The sequence below is a fragment of the Bufo bufo genome, chromosome 8 (assembly GCF_905171765.1).
Source record: "Bufo bufo chromosome 8, aBufBuf1.1, whole genome shotgun sequence".
NCBI classification, from domain to species: Eukaryota; Metazoa; Chordata; class Amphibia; order Anura; family Bufonidae; genus Bufo; species Bufo bufo.
In genome coordinates, this window is record NC_053396.1 from 1,948,520 (window position 1) to 1,972,210 (window position 23,691).

General features: G+C 50.7%; 1 protein-coding gene across 9 annotated transcripts in view; it reads right to left on the bottom strand.

Moving 5' to 3' along the window:
- Window positions 1-1,095: 1,095 nt before the first annotated feature.
- The window catches only part of SEC16A (SEC16 homolog A, endoplasmic reticulum export factor), a 39,182-nt gene continuing 16,586 nt past the window's right edge, over window positions 1,096-23,691 (bottom strand). For 6 of the 9 annotated variants that reach the window (XM_040406001.1, XM_040405993.1, XM_040405994.1 and 3 more), the window contains 18 exons: window positions 11,616-11,727; window positions 11,200-11,305; window positions 10,984-11,124; window positions 10,722-10,835; window positions 10,434-10,635; window positions 9,743-9,970; window positions 9,503-9,588; window positions 8,818-8,865; window positions 8,586-8,738; window positions 8,067-8,144; window positions 7,629-7,688; window positions 7,422-7,536; window positions 7,071-7,208; window positions 5,233-5,324; window positions 4,852-4,917; window positions 4,447-4,506; window positions 2,514-2,597; window positions 1,096-1,863 (listed from right to left, as the gene is read on the bottom strand). In XM_040406001.1, coding sequence (XP_040261935.1) covers window positions 1,792-1,863; window positions 2,514-2,597; window positions 4,447-4,506; window positions 4,852-4,917; window positions 5,233-5,324; window positions 7,071-7,208; window positions 7,422-7,536; window positions 7,629-7,688; window positions 8,067-8,144; window positions 8,586-8,738; window positions 8,818-8,865; window positions 9,503-9,588; window positions 9,743-9,970; window positions 10,434-10,635; window positions 10,722-10,835; window positions 10,984-11,124; window positions 11,200-11,305; window positions 11,616-11,727 — 1,955 coding nt within the window. In that variant the 3' untranslated portion in view covers window positions 1,096-1,791. The remainder of the gene's footprint in view (window positions 1,864-2,513; window positions 2,598-4,446; window positions 4,507-4,851; window positions 4,918-5,232; window positions 5,325-7,070; window positions 7,209-7,421; window positions 7,537-7,628; window positions 7,689-8,066; window positions 8,145-8,585; window positions 8,739-8,817; window positions 8,866-9,502; window positions 9,589-9,742; window positions 9,971-10,433; window positions 10,636-10,721; window positions 10,836-10,983; window positions 11,125-11,199; window positions 11,306-11,615; window positions 11,728-23,691) is intronic. The other 3 variants (XM_040405998.1, XM_040406000.1, XM_040405999.1) reach the window with 3 other exon arrangements.

Below are 23,691 nucleotides of genomic sequence, written 5' to 3' on the forward strand. Positions count from 1 at the left end.
ATGTAAAAACAAAACCCATGAAATTATATACTGCAGAGCTGCACTCACTATTCTGCTGGTACAGTCACTGTGTACATACATTACTTATCCTGTACTGATCCTGAGTTACATCCTGTATTATACTCCAGAGCTGCACTCACTATTCTGCTGGTGCAGTCACTGTGTACATACATTACTTATCCTGTACTGATCCTGAGTTACATCCTGTATTATACTCCAGAGCTGCACTCACTATTCTGCTGGTGCAGTCACTGTGTACATACATTACTTATCCTGTACTGATCCTGAGTTACATCCTGTATTATACTCCAGAGCTGCACTCACTATTCTGCTGGTGCAGTCACTGTGTACATACATTACTTATCCTGTACTGATCCTGAGATACATCCTGTATTATACTCCAGAGCTGCACTCACTATTCTGCTGGTGCAGTCGCTGTGTACATACATTACTTATCCTGTACTCATCCTGAGTTACATCCTGTATTATACTCCAGAGCTACACTCACTATTCTGCTGGTGCAGTCACTGTGTACATACATTACTTATCCTGTACTGATCCTCAGTTACATCCTGTATTATACTCCAGAGCTGCCCTCACTATTCTGCTGGTGCAGTCACTATGTACATACATTACTTATCCTGTACTGATCCTGAGTTACATCCTGTATTATACTCCACAGCTGCACTCACTATTCTGCTGGTGCAGTCACTGTGTACATACATTACTTATCCTGTACTGATCCTGAGTTACATCCTGTATTATACTCCAGAGCTGCACTCAGTATTCTGCTGGTGCAGTCACTGTATACATACATTACTTATCCTGTACTGATCCTGAGTTACATCCTGTATTATACTCCAGAGCTGCACTCACTATTCTGCTGGTGCAGTCGCTGTGTACATACATTACTTATCCTGTACTGATCCTGCGTTACACCCTGTATTATACTCCAGAGCTGCACTCACTATTTATTCTGTTGCATTACCTGAACAAGCAGGGAATTTTGGGAGAGTTCAGCTCTGGAGTATAATACAGTATATGGGCATCATGTGTTCGCAGTGGTCCGCCGTCAGACATCGCGCTCCATATTCATTAAATCTAAGCTTTTGTGCATTTTTTAATTAAATAATTTTAAAAAACATTAAAAGCATTTCAAGTTTGCTCGGCGCCGTCTCTCCTGCCGCTCCTGTAGGCGCCGAGTCCACAGTCTCTTAAGACACAGGAAGGGCTAGAAGAAGACGGTTCTAGAGCGCGGTGGAGCCGGTTCCTGATCATCTATTCCCGTAATCAGATACAGCGGTCATTATATTGCACTTAAAAAATAATAATAAATCAATCACAGAAATCAGAAAACCTACGGGGTCGACAGCAGAAGCCGGCGGCGCTGCGGACCCCTCCCCCACCAGGACCTATTATACAAAAGGAGACTATACAAGCGGGAGGGCGCCGGGGAGACGCCGCTAGCGACAGACTACGGGATTATAAAATCTTCTGGGTTTAATTAGTCACAGTCTTAACTCAATATATTACTTTCTAAGGGGAAAGGGATGGCGGTACGGCCGCGTGTCCATCCGGAGGTCAGCGCTAATTCTGTGCAGCGTAAATGGCAAAGAAGGGAAAAGGCCACAGAGCGACATCTACTGTCTCCACAGATCTGTTCTAGAACGTTCCGTAGCGTGGGGGGGGGGCTGAGTGATGGCGGACGCCCCTCCTCCGTCATGTCAGTTGCAGGAGTCGCTGGCGGCTGCCGCCCTCTAGTCGTGAAATGTTTGGGAGGATTCGCCGGCTCTACTTCAGAGATGGATATTTCCGCTGCCCAAGTCGTCCCGGCCGCGCTGCGCCTGATGAGGAGGCTGGAGGCTGCGGGGAAGCAAAGGGAGGCTGTGAGACATAGAACAGGAACGCTCATCATTGTGGGGGGGGTCAGCAACCTCCAGCGCCAGTGGGGCATGCTGGGAGTTGTAGTTTCACAACAGCTGGAGGTTTCTGAGCCCTGGTATAAAACAAGATAGGTAGAAGAGCTACATCATGTCTTACACTCCAATCACATCCCAAGCTGCAGTCAAAATTCTGCGGTTACATAAGGTGTCCTTTATTGCAAAAACGGCCAAGGACTGCCGTAAGACATTTCTTCGTGTACACCGCCACCTGCTGCGCGGTCTTCATGTATAACAGCACATATTACAGCGGGGAAAGTGATGGCCGACCCCCGGCACTCCAGCTGTGGTAAAACTACAACTCCCAACATGCACACTTGCTTGGCTGTTCTCAGAACTCCTTAGAAATGAATGGAGCATGCTGGGAGTCGTAGTTTCACCACAACTGGAGTGCCGGAGGTTAGTCGTCACTGCCCTAGACCATGAATGCAGCTCTGGATGTGACTGGAGCACTGGGCTGGAATCACACTTGCAGTGCTCGGGTGGATCCAGCAGGAAGGTGCGAGGTGAAAAGGGCCCGAGAGCCTCCTGCGGGGACCGGCACGACGTGGACAGGAAGTGGACTGCACTTACTTGTGCAAAACTTGCAGGATTATAGAAGGGAACCGCAGCAGGAGGGGGAGGGGGGCCACCGCCGGGAGCCATGTTACCGGAGACCTGCAAGAAGCAATGTGAATGGTCAGCTCTGAACACCGCTACGCTGCCGAAGGCGCCTGCAGAGCCGGACCGCAACGCCGGAGTCACCGTCTCCGGGACAATGGCACCGGGCATGATGGGGGCTGCAGGCGGCACTGAGGCCTTCCTGCTCCAGGTCTCAGAATTAGAAGACTTTCTAATCAAATTTGTATATCAATTGTCAGTGAATTGAACTATGCTTGCTGTCAGTGAATTGAACTATGCTTGCTGTCAATGAATTGAACTATGCTTGCTGTCAGTGAATTGAACTATGCTTGCTGTCAGTGAATTGAACTATGCTTGCTGTCAGTGAATTGAACTATGCTTGCTGTCAGTGAATTGAACTATGCTTGCTGTCAGTGAATTGAACTATGCTTGCTGTCAGTGAATTGAACTATGCTTGCTGTCAGTGAATTGAACTATGCTTGCTGTCAGTGAATTGAACTATGCTGGCTTACATTCAGTGGCAGTAAACCTGTCCTGAATTCCCAGCGCCATCCTTTGCGAGCCTTAGGTCCTAGTCACACGATTGTGGGACAGCTGGGTCCGTTTTGCGAACCACAAACAGTAGATCCGCAAAACATGAGCGCCATGTTCAACCTGCATTACGGTGCGGACCTACTGACGTCAAAGGGTCTGCCATCGGCATGCTGAAGACAAAGATGAGGACACTATCTTTTGTAGCGTGGCCACATGGACCCAGAAGCACGCAGGGGCCCTTCCGTGCCGCCAGATGGAAAAACATAGGACCTGTCCTTACCTTTGTTTCCAACATGCAGATCACAGACCCATTAAAGTCACTGGGTTCGCAAATGCGATGCGGGGTGAACACGGCTAATGACTGCGTTTTGGGGATCCGCTGCTTGCGGTCTAAAAAACGGACATGGCCATCACAGGGTCGTGTGAATGGGGCCCAATGTACCTGGGTGTTTCAGTCTGGAATCTACTGCACCAGATCAGGGATAAGTGAAGGGGTTTTCAGCTGCCATAAGTAGTCGAGAATTTTTCCATTCACCGACAGCAAGCAGGGTTTTGGCGAGGATTTCTTTTAGAAAGTTTCTGGTGCAGTTTGGCGTGTCTGGCTCTGCAGGACAACTTCTTCACAGCGATGAGGAGTTATTACAGGCACGCTCCATGCAACACGTGAGGAGGGACACGCAGCATGCACACGCCGTGGCGTTAGTATATTAGTCACTCTGCGCGTCTGTCCGAGTTTACACGTATGCACCGGCTACCAGCAAGACATCAGAATAATGTCTTCTACTCTAGTCACATCAACAGCTGCATTGTAGTGTGGGCAGCTTTGGATGTGACTACAATATAAGGGATGATATAACTCAGGATGTGGTTAAGAGGCCGACGGTCGGCAGTGGACTGCCGTCTGATGTAATCATTGCCGGTATAGTGTCCGTAAAGGATTCGCCAGTCGCTTGTGAATAAAGATTGATAGTCTAGTATACGCAGTGCTTCAATGCCTCACCTTATAAAGAACTCTGCTTGCTGTCAATGAAAAAACTCAAGCCAGTCTTGTAAGTCATGGCATCAATACAAGAGAGCAATAAGTTGGTGACCTGCATGAGCAGCACACGACCAGGGAAGGTTTCCACCATTCACTGACAGCAAGCAGAGATGGAAATGGTGAACAGGATTCTGGCTGGTGGGGAGCGGCCTAACCCCCTGGGCCTGTGTAAAGTGGGGCGTGCACAGAGGGTCTCCTCGCACCTTCACAGGGTTAGGACGGGTGCAGCAGGAAGCAAGCAACATTAGTGCAGAAGAGGTGTGAAAAGGACGGAAAAAAAACGGAGAATGAATGGCGGCCAGCGGCGAATACCTGATGAAAATGCTGGCTTACTTCACGAGATAAGGAACTCTGAGAACTAGATCGAGAAAGCTACAAAGAAAAAGCAAAATCCACACAAAAAATGATGATAAATATTCATGCAAATCATCGTGCGTCACATCCGCCAAAACCGGACAACCGGCGAACGCTGAGCACAAAACAGCCCTGGAGAGCAGACGGGGCTCCATACAGCCCCCTTTAGATGTAGGACCCCTGCACCCTGGCTCCTCTGACCTCATTGGGGTGCCACATATAATAAAGCCTGCTCCCCATATAGGGCTGATATCGGGGGACACAGAGCGCCCCTCCCAATCTCAGCGGCATCACTTGCAGACCCATGACATGATGGGGGGGGGGGGGGCAGATTTCGGCCTATGATATTCTGACCGCTCCTACCTCTCCAGAAGGAACGTCTTCATGGTTCGTCGTCAGGAGATCCAGTCCGGGGGCTGCATTCAAAAACTGGAAGAAATGACAGGGAGATCACCGGACCGCATATTCAGTTAACCCCCGACTGCCTGTGCGCCCTCTGCTGCTATAGCAGATTCATCTGAACGAGGTCGCTTTGGAGATCAGCACATGGATTTCTGCAACCAATCAGGAATTGGGATTTATACCCGTAACCAAAATGTCTGCCAGGCCGTAGAGAGCAGACTTTACCACGACACGGTTTTCAGCCGCGCGGCTTGTACAGGTGAAGAACTAGATGCCACAGGGGCCACCTTAAGAATAGGGAACCTCCTACCTCCATGATCACCAGTGACCACTGCTTCTCACCTGCGTCTGTGCGGTGCCATCGATCCCAGGTTGATCAGACAGCTGCGCCATTTCTGCCTCAGAGCCTACAGGAGGTTGAGCCTCTTCTGGGACTGTCAGAAACAAACCATAAAGGCCATGTAAATTTACCTTCACGCCTGCAGACCCCTGGACCTCCGTCTATTAGCTGACAAAGACCCCTATAAGAAATGAACAATCCCTCCACTAAAACATGGAGGGAAGGAAACTACATGGGAGGAGAAGGGTCATAAATTGAGGGGGGGGGGGGGGGGTGCCGAGACGTACCGTAAAAATGCAGACCCTTGCAGAACAATGGTCTGAATGTGCCAAGTTTTTTTTCCCATTCCCAATAAATAGAAGGGGATCATTTTTATATTCATTGTGAGGATTATAATTGTATTGTGATCTACGTTATCCTAGATGATTATGTTTTAAGAAGCTGAAGTATAATCTTGTAATCAAAATATATTCTTTGAGTGTGGATAATTAGGTAAGGTTTCCAATATAGTCTCCAAGTGCGTGAAGAACGTTTGGCGCTAATTACCATATGTCTAAAGAATGTGTAGATAAGAAAATTGTGTATCTAGGGAGTTTGTTTAAAACTTGTATATTTTTGAAGTAGACTGAATGTCTGACAGTTACTATGCCTTAATGTCGCTCTTATCTATATTTATAACTTGGTCCTAGATTTAGGTCATAGGTTATCAAAAGAAAATAGAAAAATGAAGGGTCATTACACAGGTTTGTTACACAGAACCCTAGTGCCCTCTGGTGGTGAAAATAAATAAAACAAGAGTGGAAAAAAAACAAATATATACACAAAATGATGTCATTAGTCACGTGGAAAATCAGGTCAGGCCACAGTGTAAGGGGGGATAAGAATAGCGTGGGACACCATAGGAGGAGAAGGATCCACAACAAGGGAGCGGACACCACCCAAGACAAGACACACACAAGAGAGAGAAGAGATCAGAAGGAAAAAATTATCTGATCTTACTTCACATTTCAACCTTGACGCTGATTTCTCCCAGACAGATTCTCTGGTATAGTATACATTTTGTCTGTATATTAGGCAACTGATTAGCCATATACACACACACAGATATATATATATATATTATAATTATTTTTTTTATTAGACCATATTGTTCTTTATAGGATCTAGATTGATTTGAGATAATTGTAACTGCAGTATCAATTGTGCCTTTTTAAATCTAGGGAGATAAATCTATACAATTGTGTGATCTCCAAAGATTGTAGTTCTAGCCAGATGGTCTAATTGAATTGATATATATTACATAACATGGTGGAAGCTTAATTTTATTTGGATTGTAATCTAGAGTTATAACAAAACTCATGCATGTCCAGATGAAGTCATCATGCACCGTTAAATCTTGAGTAGGAAAACCTGTTCGCTGGGAGAAATCAAGTGTCAATGTTGAGTTTTTTTTTATTTTCTGTTATTACTAAGATACCAGTTTAATTAGATCTATATCCCATAGGTTATTTTGTCTTCTTAATTGCATATAATTGATTATTATTCTTGAATTGTCACCAATTTTATATTGTCTTCTATAAATATTTTTTATTGCACTGAACTATTACTAATAAATATATATTTTGTAGACAACCGTCTTCCTTTTTTCCTTCAACTGTAGCGCAGATAATGAGCTCTCGTTTTTATTTGTGGAAATAAGTTAGAATCTCCTCTATTACAGATTTAGATTGTTTTTCCATAAATAAATTAAGCCGTTTATCAGAGCAGTATAAACTTACCACGTGAGGGGTATAAATTCTGAGAAACAAACAGTTAATGAGGAGAGAGAAGCATCAGGTACCTGCATTAGGGACAAAGAGATTTGTAGGGATCGGCATCGGGGCCAAGGGAGCGAACAGATCGGCTGGTGGCAGCACAGAGGTTGTAGGTTTGTTGCCCCCCGGGTTTAACACATCTACATAACGGGTTCGTGCTCCACCTGGAAGAGGATGACAAGCAGAAGGGCGCTCAGAAGATGTCCGTGCCAAGGTCATACAGGGACACAAGTGTGCAGGGCAGGTAAGAAGATAACTGTCCCCGATGGTGGGAGCCTGCAAGCCTTTCCGAAGAGGATGGCCTGACACCCACATCAATAGAGAAAGCCATCACCTCCAGTACGTGCTCAGGCCATTCTGCGAGGGGTTACTTGTACCTGCTTTTATGGAGAACATATTGACTGAAGAATTGGGGGGAGCGCTCAGCCCCCCGGGGCCTGAAGGAACCTGAAGTTTGGGCATGCTGGATGGAGGAGGTGGTAGTGGCTTGTTCTGGAAAACAGAAAATTGGATGAAATGGAATAATGGAAATCCCTCCTCCCGTGAGGATGAGACTTCTGCCCGCACCGCCGGGCCCTCCTCACCTCCTCCCCCTCGGGCTCATCCAGGTTAATCCATCGCTGTTTTGCCTCGTCCCACACGATCTACAACAAAAACAAAAGACTTCAGCAAGTGACCGACAGGGTGCAGCGGGCAAGGGGGCGCGGCGGGCATTAACCGCTAAGCTGCTCCAGAGCTGCGCTCTCCAACCTTTTCATACATTCATTCATGGGTGACGCCAGCCACGGCTTAAATGGATCAAATGCCTGAATACAAAGTACACTGGTGGCAGCGGAGTCTCAGCAGGCGCATGGGGACATACACGTGGTCACTGTCTCAGACACCACCCATTTGACTTTTGGGGGTATCACTATCATGGGGCGCCTCAGAAGGATTACTATATGACCCCCGGCGAGAGAAGGCCCAGACGCAGCCGGAGCACAGCAAGCAGAGGACACGCTGCTCATAGCCATCATCCTTACAGATTTATTCCTGTCATCTGGCAAGTGTGCCTCGTTCTTCCCTTTCCTCATCAGCCAGCCGAGCCAACTTCTACCGCTCTACAAAATGGTTGGAAGAGAGACAAGTGTAAGGACTAAAGTGCTGAGCATTCATTCCGATCAGTACAGACTGAAGCGCTTGCATGGCTGCATTCTCAGCATACCCACAGGGTACGCCATAAATATCGGATGGGGGGTCCCAGAGCCGGGACTGCAGTGAGTGGGGAGCAGGCTGTGCATACGCCTCTCTCTCTATTAACTGCCATGTGACTTCCCAAAATAGCCAAGTGCATTTACAATACTATTTTCTTGAGTCCCATAGCAGTGACTGGAGTGGGTGATGGTACGTCGCCTGCCCCCATTCACTGCAGGATGGTGCCCTCTACTCCAGAGCAGGTTCCTGAGGTGGGACCCGCTGCCTTGTACTAGTATAGACCTGTCTAAAGGTTTCACTAGAGCGCTACTGCCGGCTATTAATGCCTGCGGCCGGACTCCGCTCACCCCTTGTGATGAAGAACTGGGCTTTGGTTCTTTCTTGGGCTCCGGCTTCTTCATTTCAGGGATTGGAGGAGGTGATGGCTGCAGACCGATAGAACTCCTCCTGGTGGACCCCACCGAGTGCGTGGAGGATTCGGAGGTTGTCCGGGTCCGTCTCTGCACATAAGAAGAAACATTAGGGGGCGCTCTAGAGCAGAAGGTAAACCGCCACATAAAGGAGAGCACAGCAGCTTACCATATGAGATGACGACTGAGAGACTGTTCTGGACCTCTGCCCCGGCGCCTGAGACAACAATGGTCACAATCACTGATAACGCTCATGCCAGAGGTTTCTATTGAGGGGTCTGAGTGAGCAGACCCCCACCGATCGCTGTCATGACCAGCACTGCAGAGCTAACTGTAAGGGCCCACTCCGGAGAGAGGAGCCCTGTCCGCTACGGACTAGAGCGCAAGGCTTCTTCCCCTTTCTTTCAGGGATCCGTCGGCCTCAGCTCCTGCATCACCACCATTTAAAACGTTCTCAGACACATCCAAAAGGTTTATAAAGTCAATTATTAACCCTTTCAACAAATGACTTGGGAATATCCATTTTGCACTTGATCCATAGAAACATAGAAGACTGACGGCAGAAAAATACCCCCCCCATCTAGTCGTAATAATGATCCAAATTTAAGACGGCTAGCAGCAGCGCTGGATGCTTTGAAGTTATGGCGAGGCCGGCGCCTGTTCGTAACGTCGGCGATCCACCACCTGCACAGGGGCTTTATTGAGACCGGCATCTAAAACGCTGGTCCTAACAAATGAACCCCAGTCTATCCTGGCACGTTTTATGCTTAAGACCCGCCACCATTTGTGTAGCCCGTCTCTGCACCCCTTCCACTTTCTACAGGGTTATTCAAGGCAGGAAAACGAGTACCTACCATTTTGGCCATTTCGCCATAGAAGTCAAAGCCAGAGTCGTGGAAGGTGGTTTTGGTTGGAGAGTTTGTTGGGGGTCTCTGTAAGGCTGAAGAAAGAAGAGACAACAAATGACGCTTCATTCATGGAGTCAGCGGCCATGGATGGGGAGATTCACAGTGGAAACACGTCACATATATGGATGTGTAGCCGCGGCCATTGTGCTTGACGGACGCACCATCCAGCACCGTACCGTAACTTACCAGGGTCCTGGATCCACTGCTCCTGAGAAATATATTCTGCCGGCTGCAGAGGGGACGGTACAGATTCCATAGGTGCAGGGGTATACGCCGCCACCGGCTCACTGCTGACAGGTACAGGTCCTTGTCCAGCTGCTGGAGGGGCTAGTGTGGGTGAGGGTAGAAACGTCTGGGGTGGGAAGGAGCTGGGTGGCTCAGGAGGTGGATAAAGAGCAGCCGTGTGATCAGGACCTAGGAAGGATAAAAGTGCGGTCATGAACTGCGACCAACCGGCTGCTGGTGGCTGGAGCCACAGATACAAAGCCCGGGGTATTCCTCTGGGTATATACTGACAACATGGTAACCTCTGTCCTAACCCACAAGGTAACGTCCTGACACCACATGTTAGGAAACGCTTCTTGTCACGGGCGCATGAGCAACCTCAGGGGCAGAGAGGCAAAGCCAAGAGATGACCCCCTGCTAGCCCCTAAAGACAGACCTCGATTTCAGTGTCCTCACAAGTAGTGGGCATATATACCGCAGCCTAAAGTCAGAATGGAGTCACCTTTACCATGACTACTTCCTGCTAGGATAAGTATGGAGTCCTGCTACCCATGAAGTCATTAGTATGCCCTCGATGGCTGGTATTCGGCATAGAGGTCACATCTGATTAGGAGACATGACGCTGTCTGCCTGCCCCTACAATTAATCATACCAGGCAATGCCAGCTGGACCCCCTGGTTGGGCACCACGTTGGGTAGGAAGTTTGTCAGCAATGGATTATCGGAAGCAGCTGGACCCTCGTGTGTTGCAGCGATGCCTTCAGACTGGCTGATGAGGTCTTGCTCCGAGCTGGGCGTGCTACAGGCGTACTGCTGCGGTGTGGTCCTGCCCGTGTTGTATACCACGGCTCCTTGCTAAAGGTGGAGCAATAAGACACATTGCTTTATTCACACCCTGTGTAGTCACAAATATCCGACAGAAAACCTGTAATGCTTCGTACCTTCATCTGCATGTCCAAGTGGCGCAATCTAAGAAGCCATGGCGGCTCCACAAATAGTTCCTGCTCTGGTTTCTCCTTCAACTGAGGATCGAAGAACCTCAGATGTGAGGACACCTAAAACAACAACATAGGCAGGGTTAACAACCTCAATATGGCGGTGTGCAGGACCGGATCCCAACGCCTGTGAGCACAGACTACAGCGGACGCATTGCCGAGCTGCACCGTCTCCTCCACTATAGATACGCCCCGTCTGCCAATCTACCTCAAGCAGCTGCCCGACCAGCACAGGGGAGTAGTAGGATGGATGCTGGATCACAGTCTTGGAGATGACCTCACAGTAATGGAAAGCCTGAGCAGAAAGTCCGCACTCAGCCAAGCGGCAGGCATAGATGAACTTGAAAACCTGCGAGAGAGAATCCAACGCAGTTAGTGAGCTCGGCCGCGCAGAAGCGAACCATCCACATGGAGGGCCCCGTACCTGTATATTGGGAAGCGAGAAGGTCTGCGCCCCCAGCGACTGGGCGTACTCGTAGGCCTCCGTCCTCTGGATGGCTTCATTCGTGGCAAACTTTGCAAAAGGCAAACTGAGAAAAATAATGGAGAATAAAATCTTAGTAAATCCGGCTGGCCCGTCACAGGACGATGCATTACTGGGGTACGTCTTCAGTTTGGGGGCTCCACGCGTCAGGACATGTGCCTAGGCCCCCACATTCTGTAGCACAGCAGCGGTGTCTGGAAGGACGCTGCCGCGGGTGTCCGCTCCATCAAGTCCTGTGGAATGAGGCTAAACCAGGGCCGCCATGTTTGACAGCAGTAAAATGCGCAGTGTGAACCAGCTTCTAGGCAAGTTTCGGCTCCATTGTCTAACAGAAGAACATTCCGCCGCGTCCTCACCTGTGGTTGGAGCCGATGAGAACCAGCTTGGTTGTTTTCTTTGTGTAGACGCCAAAACCAGCCTGAGCCATTACGTAGCAGAAATGAGCGGCTTCCAAGAGACCTCGGGACGCTGAGAAACATCACAAATCATTGGAATACATGAAAAAAATACTGAATATGATGGAGCAGCGATGGCAAACCTCCGACACTCCAGCTGTGGGGAAACTACGACTCCCAGCATGCTCCATTCATTGTGCATTTTGGGAGTCGTAGTTTTAGCACAGCTGGAGGTCAGCCATCACTGTGCCAGAGGTGGAGTCAGGTCTATTCAGCAATCACATTACAGGACAGGACTACATCACGGAACTGCCAGCAACTAGCCATAACCAATTACTGACATTCTTAAAGGGGTCCTCTCACTTCAGTAAGTTGCATTTATCATGTAGAGAAAGTTAATACAAGCCACTTCCTAATGTATTGCTATTATCCACGTTGCCTCCTTTGCTGGCTGGATTCATTTTTCTATCATATTACACACGGCTCGTTTCCATGGTTACAGACCACCCTGCAATCCTTCAGCGGTGGTCGTGCTTGTAAAATGTAGGAAAAAGCACTGGTCTATGTGAGCTCCCACGGTCCCGGCCACCAGAGAGGCTGAAGCTTTTTCCTATATTGTGCAAGCACGACCACCACTGATGGATTGCAGGGTGGTCGTAACCATGGAAATGAGCAGTGCGTAATATGATGGAAACATGAATTCAGCCAGCAAGGGAGGCAACATGGAGAATAATAATACATTAGGAAGTGGCTTGTATTAACTTTCTCTACATGATAAATGCAACTTACTGAAATGAGAGGACCCCTTTAAGAGCTCTGCTTGCTGTCAATTAGTTGGAAACTTTACTGCGTATGCAGTGTGTCTAATACAATACACTCTGTGTGACGGGTATTTCCCCGAACACAAACAAACAGCACCATAACGATTTATAATGCTGAGCGTTCCTGGCCGACCTTGGCTGTCATGAACCGTACTGACACAATGCCGTACAGCCGAGGTCGGGCAGGGACGCGGAGCCTCATCATGAGGTCACATGAGCAGGGCTACACAAACAGTATTCAGTACTCCATGCTTCTCACAACTGTAAGTGTAGTCAATCAAAAGTGAGCTGAACACCCTCTCCTGCCCTGATACATTGTAACAAACTATCAGCGCAAGTGAAGTGTATAAGTCCAGCCTGTTAATCACACAGTGGATTGCATAGACTGAATACACTGTAGCAATCTTCATTAGTGATGTGAATACGAAAGGTCCTATTCACCAACAGTTACAGAAAACAGAGGACGCTAAAAGATGCTCTATGGTGGGTTCACGTATTACTGCTCTTTCCTATGGCGGCCTACACTTCTCCCAGACCTGGTGGTGGAGACGGCCTTCTCCTGTCCCCCCAGTTCCATCACGCTCATTCCCTTCTTTCCAGGTCCACACCGTCCCCCTGGCTCACCCACCCAGTTCCGAGACCACTTTGCTGACACACTTTCCTGCCCTCAGAAATACCAACCCTTATCCTGGGAGACTCCAACATCCCCATAAGCAGCCCCGCCGCCCGTCTGCCTGCCGCTTCTCTCTCAGACGGTAACGCACTCGACTTCCGCCTCTGCTCAATCTCCAGCTTTAATAACTCTCCCGCTTTCTGAGCACAACATCCTCTCCTTCACTCTCACAGATCTGCGCCCATCCCCGCACCACCCCACCTACTACATGCACAGAAACCTACAGGCCATTGACCATCATCGTTGTCCCCAATCTCTTCCCTCTTCTGCCATTGACCCTCCTCGTTGTCCCCAATCTCTTCCCTCTTCTGCCATTGACCATCATCGTTGTCCCCAATCTCTTCCCTCTTCTGCCATTGACCCTCATCGTTGTCCCCAATCTCTTCCCTCTTCTGCCATTGACCCTCCTCGTTGTCCCCAATCTCTTCCCTCTTCTGCCATTGACCCTCATCGTTGTCCCCAATCTCTTCCCTCTTCTGCCATTGACCCTCCTCGTGGTCCCCAATCTCTTCCCTCTTCTGCCATTGACCCTCATCGTTGTCCCCAATCTCTTCCCTCTTCTGCCATTGACCCTCATCGTGGTCACCAATCTCTTCCCTCTTCTGCCCTGATCTGGCCATAAACCACTGCACCCTGGACACAGTAGCGCCCCCTACCCTCAGAACCTCCGAACACAGACCCAAGCAGCCCTGGCTTACACCACAAACCCGCTTCCTCCAGCGCTGCTACGGGAGTGCTGAGCGCCTATGGAGGAAAACTCACACCTCAGAGAATGTCCTCCATTACAAATTCATGCTATGGACCCTCCACCTCGCTGAACAGACCTACTTCACCACCCTAATCTCTTCACTGTCCAACAACCCAAAAAACTGACATTTTCCAATCGCTCCTCAGTCCTAAAGTCCAGGCACCCATCAGAGACGTCTCTGCTGAAGACCTGGCCGCCTACTTCAGAGAAAATAGAGCACATCCGGCATGAAATCAGCTCCCGGCCACCAAGTGCTATTGACCACCTCCACCCCCCCCCCCACTGTCCACATTTGACCTAGTCGCAGAAGAAGAAGTCTCCAGGCTCCTTGTCTTCTCCTCCTACCACTTGTGCCTCTGACCCCATTGCCTCACACCTACTCCAGCCTCTTTCTCCAGCTGAGATCACTCACCTAGCAAAAATCTTCAACCTCTCCCTCTCTTCTGGTATCTTCCCCTCCTCTTTCAAACACTCCATCATTAAAAAAAACCTTCTCTTCATCCATCACAACTAACTACAGACCAGACTCCAATCTTCCTTCATCTCTAAACTCCTGGAGCGTCCGCTCTACTCTCGCCTCCTCCGCTCTACTCTCTGCTCACTCTCTCCTTGATCCATTACAATCTGGGCTTCCGCTCCCTACATTCGACAGAAACTGCCCTCAACCAAAGTGACAAATGACCTCCTGACAGCAAAAAGCACCGGTGACTACTCTCTGCTCATTCTCCTTGACCTCTCTGTAGACCCCCATCTCCTACAGGACACGGTCCTCTCCTGGTTTTCTCCCTATCTCTGGCCGCTCTTTCAGCGTATCAGTGGCGCCATTTCTCGCTGTCGGAGTTCCTGAGTCCTAGATCCTCTCCTCTCTCTACACAGCCCCAATTGGACAGACCATCAGCAGAATTGGTTTCCAGTTCCATCGCTATGATGACACACAACTTTACACCTCATCCCCCGACATCTCCCCTGCTGTACTACAATCCACCAGTGACTGTTCTCTCCATCTACTAACCGTCCAAACCTGATGTCTCCCTCTCCGTGCGTGGCACTACAATCAGGCCTAGGCAGCATGCCCGCTGCCTCGGGGTGACATGGACACGGATCTCTCCTTCACCTCCTACATCCAGTCTCTCTCCCGCTCATGTCGCCAAAAACATCTCATGAATCCGCTCCTTTCTCACCATGGAAACAACAAAAACTCTCATTGTTGCCCTGATCCACTCGCGCCTTGATTACTGTAACTCACTACTAATAGGCCCCCCCCCCCCCCCCCCCCCCCACCAGACTCTCCCCTCTCCAATCTATCCTATCTGCCCAACCGCTACTCCGATGCCTCTGCCCCGTGCCAGTCATTGCACTGGTTGCCCATACACTATAGAATCCAAATTAAACTGCTCGTCCTCACCCACAAAGCCCTCCACAGTGCTGCACCCCCTACATCTCCTCCCTCACCTCTGTCTACCATCCTACCTGTACTCTCCACAGTGCTGCACCTCCTACATCTCCTCCTCATCTCTGTCTACCATCCTACCTGTGCTCTCCACAGTGCTGCACCCCTACATCTCCTCCTCATCTCTGTCTACCATCCTACCTGTACTCTCCACAGTGCTGCCATCCTGCATCTCCTCCTCATCTCTGTCTACCATCCTACCTGTACTCTCCACAGTGCTGCACCTCCTACATCTCCTCCTCATCTCTGTCTACCATCCTACCTGTACTCTCCACAGTGCTGCACCCCTACATCTCCTCCTCATCTCTGTCTACCATCCTACCTGTGCTCTCCACAGTGCTGCACCTCCTACATCTCCTCCTCATCTCTGTCTACCATCCTACCTGTACTCTCCACAGTGCTGCACCTCCTACATCTCCTTCTCATCTCTGTCTACCATCCTACCTGTACTCTCCACAGTGCTGCACCTCCTACATCTCCTCCTCATCTCTGTCTACCATCCTACCTGTACTCTCCACAGTGCTGTACCCCCTACATCTCCTCCTCATCTCTGTCTACCATCCTACCTGTACTCTTCACAGTGCTGCACCCCTACATCTCCTCCTCATCTCTGTCTACCATCCTACCTGTACTCTCCACAGTGCTGCACCTCCTACATCTCCTCCTCATCTCTGTCTACCATCCTACCTGTACTCTCCACAGTGCTGCACCTCCTACATCTCCTCCTCATCTCTGTCTACCATCCTACCTGTACTCTCCACAGTGCTGTACCCCCTACATCTCCTCCTCATCTCTGTCTACCATCCTACCTGTACTCTTCACAGTGCTGCACCCCTACATCTCCTCCTCATCTCTGTCTACCATCCTACCCGTACTCTCCACAGTGCTGCACCTCCTACATCTCCTCCTCATCTCTGTCTACCATCCTACCTGTACTCTCCACAGTGCTGCACCTCCTACATCTCCTCCTCATCTCTGTCTACCATCCTACCTGTACTCTCCACAGTGCTGCACCCCCTACATCTCCTCCTCATCTCTGTCTACCATCCTACCTGTACTCTCCACAGTGCTGCACCCCCTACATCTCCTCCTCATCTCTGTCTACCATCCTACCCGTACTCTCCACAGTGCTGCACCTCCTACATCTCCTCCTCATCTCTGTCTACCATCCTACCTGTGCTCTCCACAGTGCTGCACCTCCTACATCTCCCCCTCATCTCTGTCTACCATCCTACCTGTACTCTCCACAATGCTGCACCTCCTACATCTCCTCCTCATCTCTGTCTACCATCCTACCCGTACTCTCCACAGTGCTGCACCTCCTACATCTCCTCCTCATCTCTGTCTACCATCCTACCTGTACTCTCCACAGTGCTGCACCTCCTACATCTCCTCCTCATCTCTGTCTACCATCCTACCTGTACTCTCCACAGTGCTGCACCTCCTACATCTCCTCCTCATCTCTGTCTACCATCCTACCTGTACTCTCCACAGTGCTGCACCCCTACATCTCCTCCTCATCTCTGTCTACCATCCTACCTGTACTCTCCACAGTGCTGCACCTCCTACATCTCCTCCTCATCTCTGTCTACCATCCTACCTGTGCTCTCCACAGTGCTGCACCCCCTACATCTCCTCCTCATCTCTGTCTACCATCCTACCTGTGCTCTCCACAGTGCTGCACCCCCTACATCTCCTCCTCATCTCTGTCTACCATCCTACCTGTGCTCTCCATAGTGCTGCACCCCCTACATCTCCTCCTCATCTCTGTCTACCATCCTACCTGTACTCTCCACAGTGCTGCACCCCCTACATCTCCTCCTCATCTCTGTCTACCATCCTACCTGTACTCTCCACAGTGCTGCACCTCCTACATCTCCTCCTCATCTCTGTCTACCATCCTACCTGTCCTCTCCACAGTGCTGCACCCCCTACATCTCCTTCTCATCTCTGTCTACCATCCTACCCGTACTCTCCTCAGTGCTGCACCCCCTACATCTCCTCCTCATCTCTGTCTACCATCCTACCTGTACTCTCCACAGTGCTGCACCTCTACATCTCCTCCTCATCTCTGTCTACCATCCTACCTGTACTCCCCACAGTGCTTCACCTCCTACATCTCCTCCTCATCTCTGTCTACCATCCTACCTGTACTCTCCACAGTGCTGCACCTCCTACATCTCCTCCTCATCTCTGTCTACCATCCTACCTGTGCTCTCCACAGTGCTGCACCCCTACATCTCCTCCTCATCTCTGTCTACCATCCTACCTGTACTCTCCACAGTGCTGCACCTCCTACATCTCCTCCTCATCTCTGTCTACCATCCTACCTGTCCTCTCCACAGTGCTGCACCCCCTACATCTCCTTCTCATCTCTGTCTACCATCCTACCCGTACTCTCCTCAGTGCTGCACCCCCTACATCTCCTCCTCATCTCTGTCTACCATCCTACCTGTACTCTCCACAGTGCTGCACCTCTACATCTCCTCCTCATCTCTGTCTACCATCCTACCTGTACTCTCCACAGTGCTGCACCTTCTACATCTCCTCCTCATCTCTGTCTACCATCCTACCTGTACTCTCCACAGTGCTGCACCTTCTACATCTCCTCCTCATCTCTGTCTACCATCCTACCTGTACTCCCCACAGTGCTTCACCTCCTACATCTCCTCCTCATCTCTGTCTACCATCCTACCTGTACTCTCCACAGTGCTGCACCTCCTACATCTCCTCCTCATCTCTGTCTACCATCCTACCTGTACTCTCCACAGTGCTGCACCCCCTACATCTCCTCCTCATCTCTGTCTACCATCCTACCTGTGCTCTCCACAGTGCTTCACCTCCTACATCTCCTCCTCATCTCTGTCTACCATCCTACCTGTACTCTCCACAGTGCTGCACCTCCTACATCTCCTCCCCATCTCTGTCTACCATCCTACCTGTGTTCTCCACAGTGCTGCACCCCCTACATCTCCTCCTCATCTCTGTCTACCATCCTACCTGTGCTCTCCACAGTGCTGCACCCCTACATCTCCTCCTCATCTCTGTCTACCATCCTACCTGTACTCTCCACAGTGCTGCACCTCCTACATCTCCTCCTCATCTCTGTCTACCATCCTACCTGTGCTCTCCACAGTGCTGCACCCCCTACATCTCCTCCCTCATCTCTGTCTACCATCCTACCTGTGCTCTCCACAGTGCTGCACTCCCTACATCTCCTCCCTCATCTCTGTCTACCATCCTACCTGTACTCTCCACAGTGCTGCACCCCCTACATCTCCTCCTCATCTCTGTCTATCCTCCTACCTGTGCTCTCCACAGTGCTGCACCCCTCATCTCTGTCTACCATCCTACCTGTGCTCTCCACAGTGCTGCACCTCCTACATCTCCTCCTCATCTCTGTCTACCATCCTACCTGTACTCCCCACAGTGCTTCACCTCCTACATCTCCTCCTCATCTCTGTCTACCATCCTACCTGTACTCTCCACAGTGCTGCACCTCCTACATCTCCTCCTCATCTCTGTCTACCATCCTACCTGTACTCCCCACAGTGCTGCACCTCCTACATCTCCTCCTCATCTCTGTCTACCATCCTACCTGTACTCTCCACAGTGCTGCACCCCCTACATCTCCTCCTCATCTCTGTCTACCATCCTACCTGTACTCTCCACAGTGCTGCACCCCTACATCTCCTCCTCATCTCTGTCTACCATCCTACCTGTACTCTCCACAGTGCTGCACCTCCTACATCTCCTCCTCATCTCTGTCTACCATCCTACCTGTACTCTCCACAGTGCTGCACCCCTACATCTCCTCCTCATCTCTGTCTACCATCCTACCTGTACTCTCCACAGTGCTGCACCTCCTACATCTCCTCCTCATCTCTGTCTACCATCCTACCTGTACTCTCCACAGTGCTGCACCCCCTACATCTCCTCCTCATCTCTGTCTACCATCCTACCTGTACTCTCCACAGTGCTGCACCCCCTACATCTCCTCCTCATCTCTGTCTACCATCCTACTTGTACTCTCCACAGTGCTGCACCCCCTACATCTCCTCCTCATCTCCTTCTACCATCCTACCTGTGGTCTCCACAGTGCTGCACCTCCTACATCTCCTCCTCATCTCTGTCTACCATCCTACCTGTACTCTCCACAGTGCTGCACCTCCTACATCTCCTCCTCATCTCTGTCTACCATCCTACCTGTGCTCTCCACAGTGCTGCACCCCCTACATCTCCTCCTCATCTCTGTCTACCATCCTACCTGTACTCTCCACAGTGCTGCACCTCCTACATCTCCTCCTCATCTCTGTCTACCATCCTACCTGTGCTCTCCACAGTGCTGCACCTCCTACATCTCCTCCTCATCTCTGTCTACCATCCTACCTGTACTCTCCACAGTGCTGCACCTCCTACATCTCCTCCTCATCTCTGTCTACCATCCTACCTGTGCTCTCCACAGTGCTGCACCCCTACATCTCCTCCTCATCTCTGTCTACCATCCTACCTGTACTCTCCACAGTGCTGCACCCCCTACATCTCCTCCTCATCTCTGTCTACCATCCTACCTGTACTCTCCACAGTGCTGCACCCCCTACATCTCCTCCTCATCTCTGTCTACCATCCTACTTGTACTCTCCACAGTGCTGCACCCCCTACATCTCCTCCTCATCTCCTTCTACCATCCTACCTGTGGTCTCCACAGTGCTGCACCTCCTACATCTCCTCCTCATCTCCTTCTACCATCCTACCTGTGCTCTCCACAGTGCTGCACCCCCTACATCTCCTCCTCATCTCTGTCTACCATCCTACCTGTACTCTCCACAGTGCTGCACCTCCTACATCTCCTCCTCATCTCTGTCTACCATCCTACCTGTACTCTCCACAGTGCTGCACCCCTACATCTCCTCCTCATCTCTGTCTACCATCCTACCTGTACTCTCCACAGTGCTGCACCTCCTACATCTCCTCCTCATCTCTGTCTACCATCCTACCTGTACTCTCCACAGTGCTGCACCTCCTACATCTCCTCCTCATCTCTGTCTACCATCCTACCTGTACTCTCCACAGTGCTGCACCCCCTACATCTCCTCCTCATCTCTGTCTACCATCCTACCTGTACTCTCCACAGTGCTGCACCTCCTACATCTCCTCCTCATCTCTGTCTACCATCCTACCTGTACTCTCCACAGTGCTGCACCCCCTACATCTCCTCCTCATCTCTGTCTACCATCCTACCTGTACTCTCCACAGTGCTGCACCTCCTACATCTCCTCCTCATCTCTGTCTACCATCCTACCTGTACTCTCCACAGTGCTGCACCCCTACATCTCCTCCTCATCTCTGTCTACCATCCTACCTGTACTCTCCACAGTGCTGCACCCCCTACATCTCCTCCTCATCTCTGTCTACCATCCTACCTGTACTCTCCACAGTGCTGCACCCCCTACATCTCCTCCTCATCTCTGTCTACCATCCTACTTGTACTCTCCACAGTGCTGCACCCCCTACATCTCCTCCTCATCTCCTTCTACCATCCTACCTGTGGTCTCCACAGTGCTGCACCTCCTACATCTCCTCCTCATCTCCTTCTACCATCCTACCTGTGCTCTCCACAGTGCTGCACCCCCTACATCTCCTCCTCATCTCTGTCTACCATCCTACCTGTGCTCTCCACAGTGCTGCACCCCTACATCTCCTCCTCATCTCTGTCCAACATCCTACCTGTACTCTCCACAGTGCTGCACCTCCTACATCTCCTCCTCATCTCTGTCTACCATCCTACCTGTGCTCTCCACAGTGCTGCACCTCCTACATCTCCTCCTCATCTCTGTCTACCATCCTACCTGTACTCTCCACAGTGCTGCACCTCCTACATCTCCTCCTCATCTGTCTACCATCCTACCTGTACTCTCCACAGTGCTGCACCTACTACATCTCCTCCTCATCTCCTTCTACCATCCTACCTGTGCTCTCCACAGTGCTGCACCCCCTACATCTCCTCCTCATCTCTGTCTACCATCCTACCTGTACTCTCCACAGTGCTGCACCTCCTACATCTCCTCCTCATCTCTGTCTACCATCCTACCTGTGCTCTCCACAGTGCTGCACCCCCTACATCTCCTCCCTCATCTCCTTCTACCATCCTACCTGTGCTCTCCACAGTGCTGCACTCCCTACATCTCCTCCCTCATCTCTGTCTACCATCCTACCTGTACTCTCCACAGTGCTGCACCCCCTACATCTCCTCCTCATCTCTGTCTATCCTCCTACCTGTGCTCTCCACAGTGCTGCACCCCTCATCTCTGTCTACCATCCTACCTGTGCTCTCCACAGTGCTGCACCTCCTACATCTCCTCCTCATCTCTGTCTACCATCCTACCTGTACTCCCCACAGTGCTTCACCTCCTACATCTCCTCCTCATCTCTGTCTACCATCCTACCTGTACTCTCCACAGTGCTGCACCTCCTACATCTCCTCCTCATCTCTGTCTACCATCCTACCTGTACTCCCCACAGTGCTGCACCTCCTACATCTCCTCCTCATCTCTGTCTACCATCCTACCTGTACTCTCCACAGTGCTGCACCCCCTACATCTCCTCCTCATCTCTGTCTACCATCCTACCTGTACTCTCCACAGTGCTGCACCCCTACATCTCCTCCTCATCTCTGTCTACCATCCTACCTGTACTCTCCACAGTGCTGCACCTCCTACATCTCCTCCTCATCTCTGTCTACCATCCTACCTGTACTCTCCACAGTGCTGCACCCCTACATCTCCTCCTCATCTCTGTCTACCATCCTACCTGTACTCTCCACAGTGCTGCACCTCCTACATCTCCTCCTCATCTCTGTCTACCATCCTACCTGTACTCTCCACAGTGCTGCACCCCCTACATCTCCTCCTCATCTCTGTCTACCATCCTACCTGTACTCTCCACAGTGCTGCACCCCCTACATCTCCTCCTCATCTCTGTCTACCATCCTACTTGTACTCTCCACAGTGCTGCACCCCCTACATCTCCTCCTCATCTCCTTCTACCATCCTACCTGTGGTCTCCACAGTGCTGCACCTCCTACATCTCCTCCTCATCTCCTTCTACCATCCTACCTGTGCTCTCCACAGTGCTGCACCCCCTACATCTCCTCCTCATCTCTGTCTACCATCCTACCTGTACTCTCCACAGTGCTGCACCTCCTACATCTCCTCCTCATCTCTGTCTACCATCCTACCTGTGCTCTCCACAGTGCTGCACCTCCTACATCTCCTCCTCATCTCTGTCTACCATCCTACCTGTACTCTCCACAGTGCTGCACCTCCTACATCTCCTCCTCATCTGTCTACCATCCTACCTGTACTCTCCACAGTGCTGCACCTACTACATCTCCTCCTCATCTCCTTCTACCATCCTACCTGTGCTCTCCACAGTGCTGCACCCCCTACATCTCCTCCTCATCTCTGTCTACCATCCTACCTGTACTCTCCACAGTGCTGCACCTCCTACATCTCCTCCTCATCTCTGTCTACCATCCTACCTGTGCTCTCCACAGTGCTGCACCTCCTACATCTCCTCCTCATCTCTGTCTACCATCCTACCTGTACTCTCCACAGTGCTGCACCTCCTACATCTCCTCCTCATCTCTGTCTACCATCCTACCCATGCTCTCCACAGTGCTGCACCCCTACATCTCCTCCCTCATCTCTGTCTACCATCCTACCTGTACTCTCCACAGTGCTGCACCCCCTACATCTCCTCCTCATCTCTGTCTACCATCCTACCTGTGCTCTCCACAGTGCTGCACCTCCTACATCTCCTCCTCATCTCTGTCTACCATCCTACCTGTACTCTCCACAGTGCTGCACCCCCTACATCTCCTCCTCATCTCTGTCTACCATCCTACCTGTACTCTCCACAGTGCTGCACCCCCTACATCTCCTCCTCATCTCTGTCTACCATCCTACCTGTACTCTCCACAGTGCTGCACCTCCTACATCTCCTCCTTATCTCTGTCTACCATCCTACCTGTGCTCTCCACAGTGCTGCACCTCCTACATCTCCTCCTCATCTCTGTCTACCATCCTACCTGTGCTCTCCACAGTGCTGCACCCCCTACATCTCCTCCTCATCTCTGTCTACCATCCTACCTGTGCTCTCCACAGTGCTGCACCTCCTACATCTCCTCCTCATCTCTGTCTACCATCCTACCTGTACTCTCCACAGTGCTGCACCCCCTACATCTCCTCCTCATCTCTGTCTACCATCCTACCTGTGCTCTCCACAGTGCTGCACCCCTACATCTCCTCCTCATCTCAGTCTACCATCCTACCTGTACTCTCCAC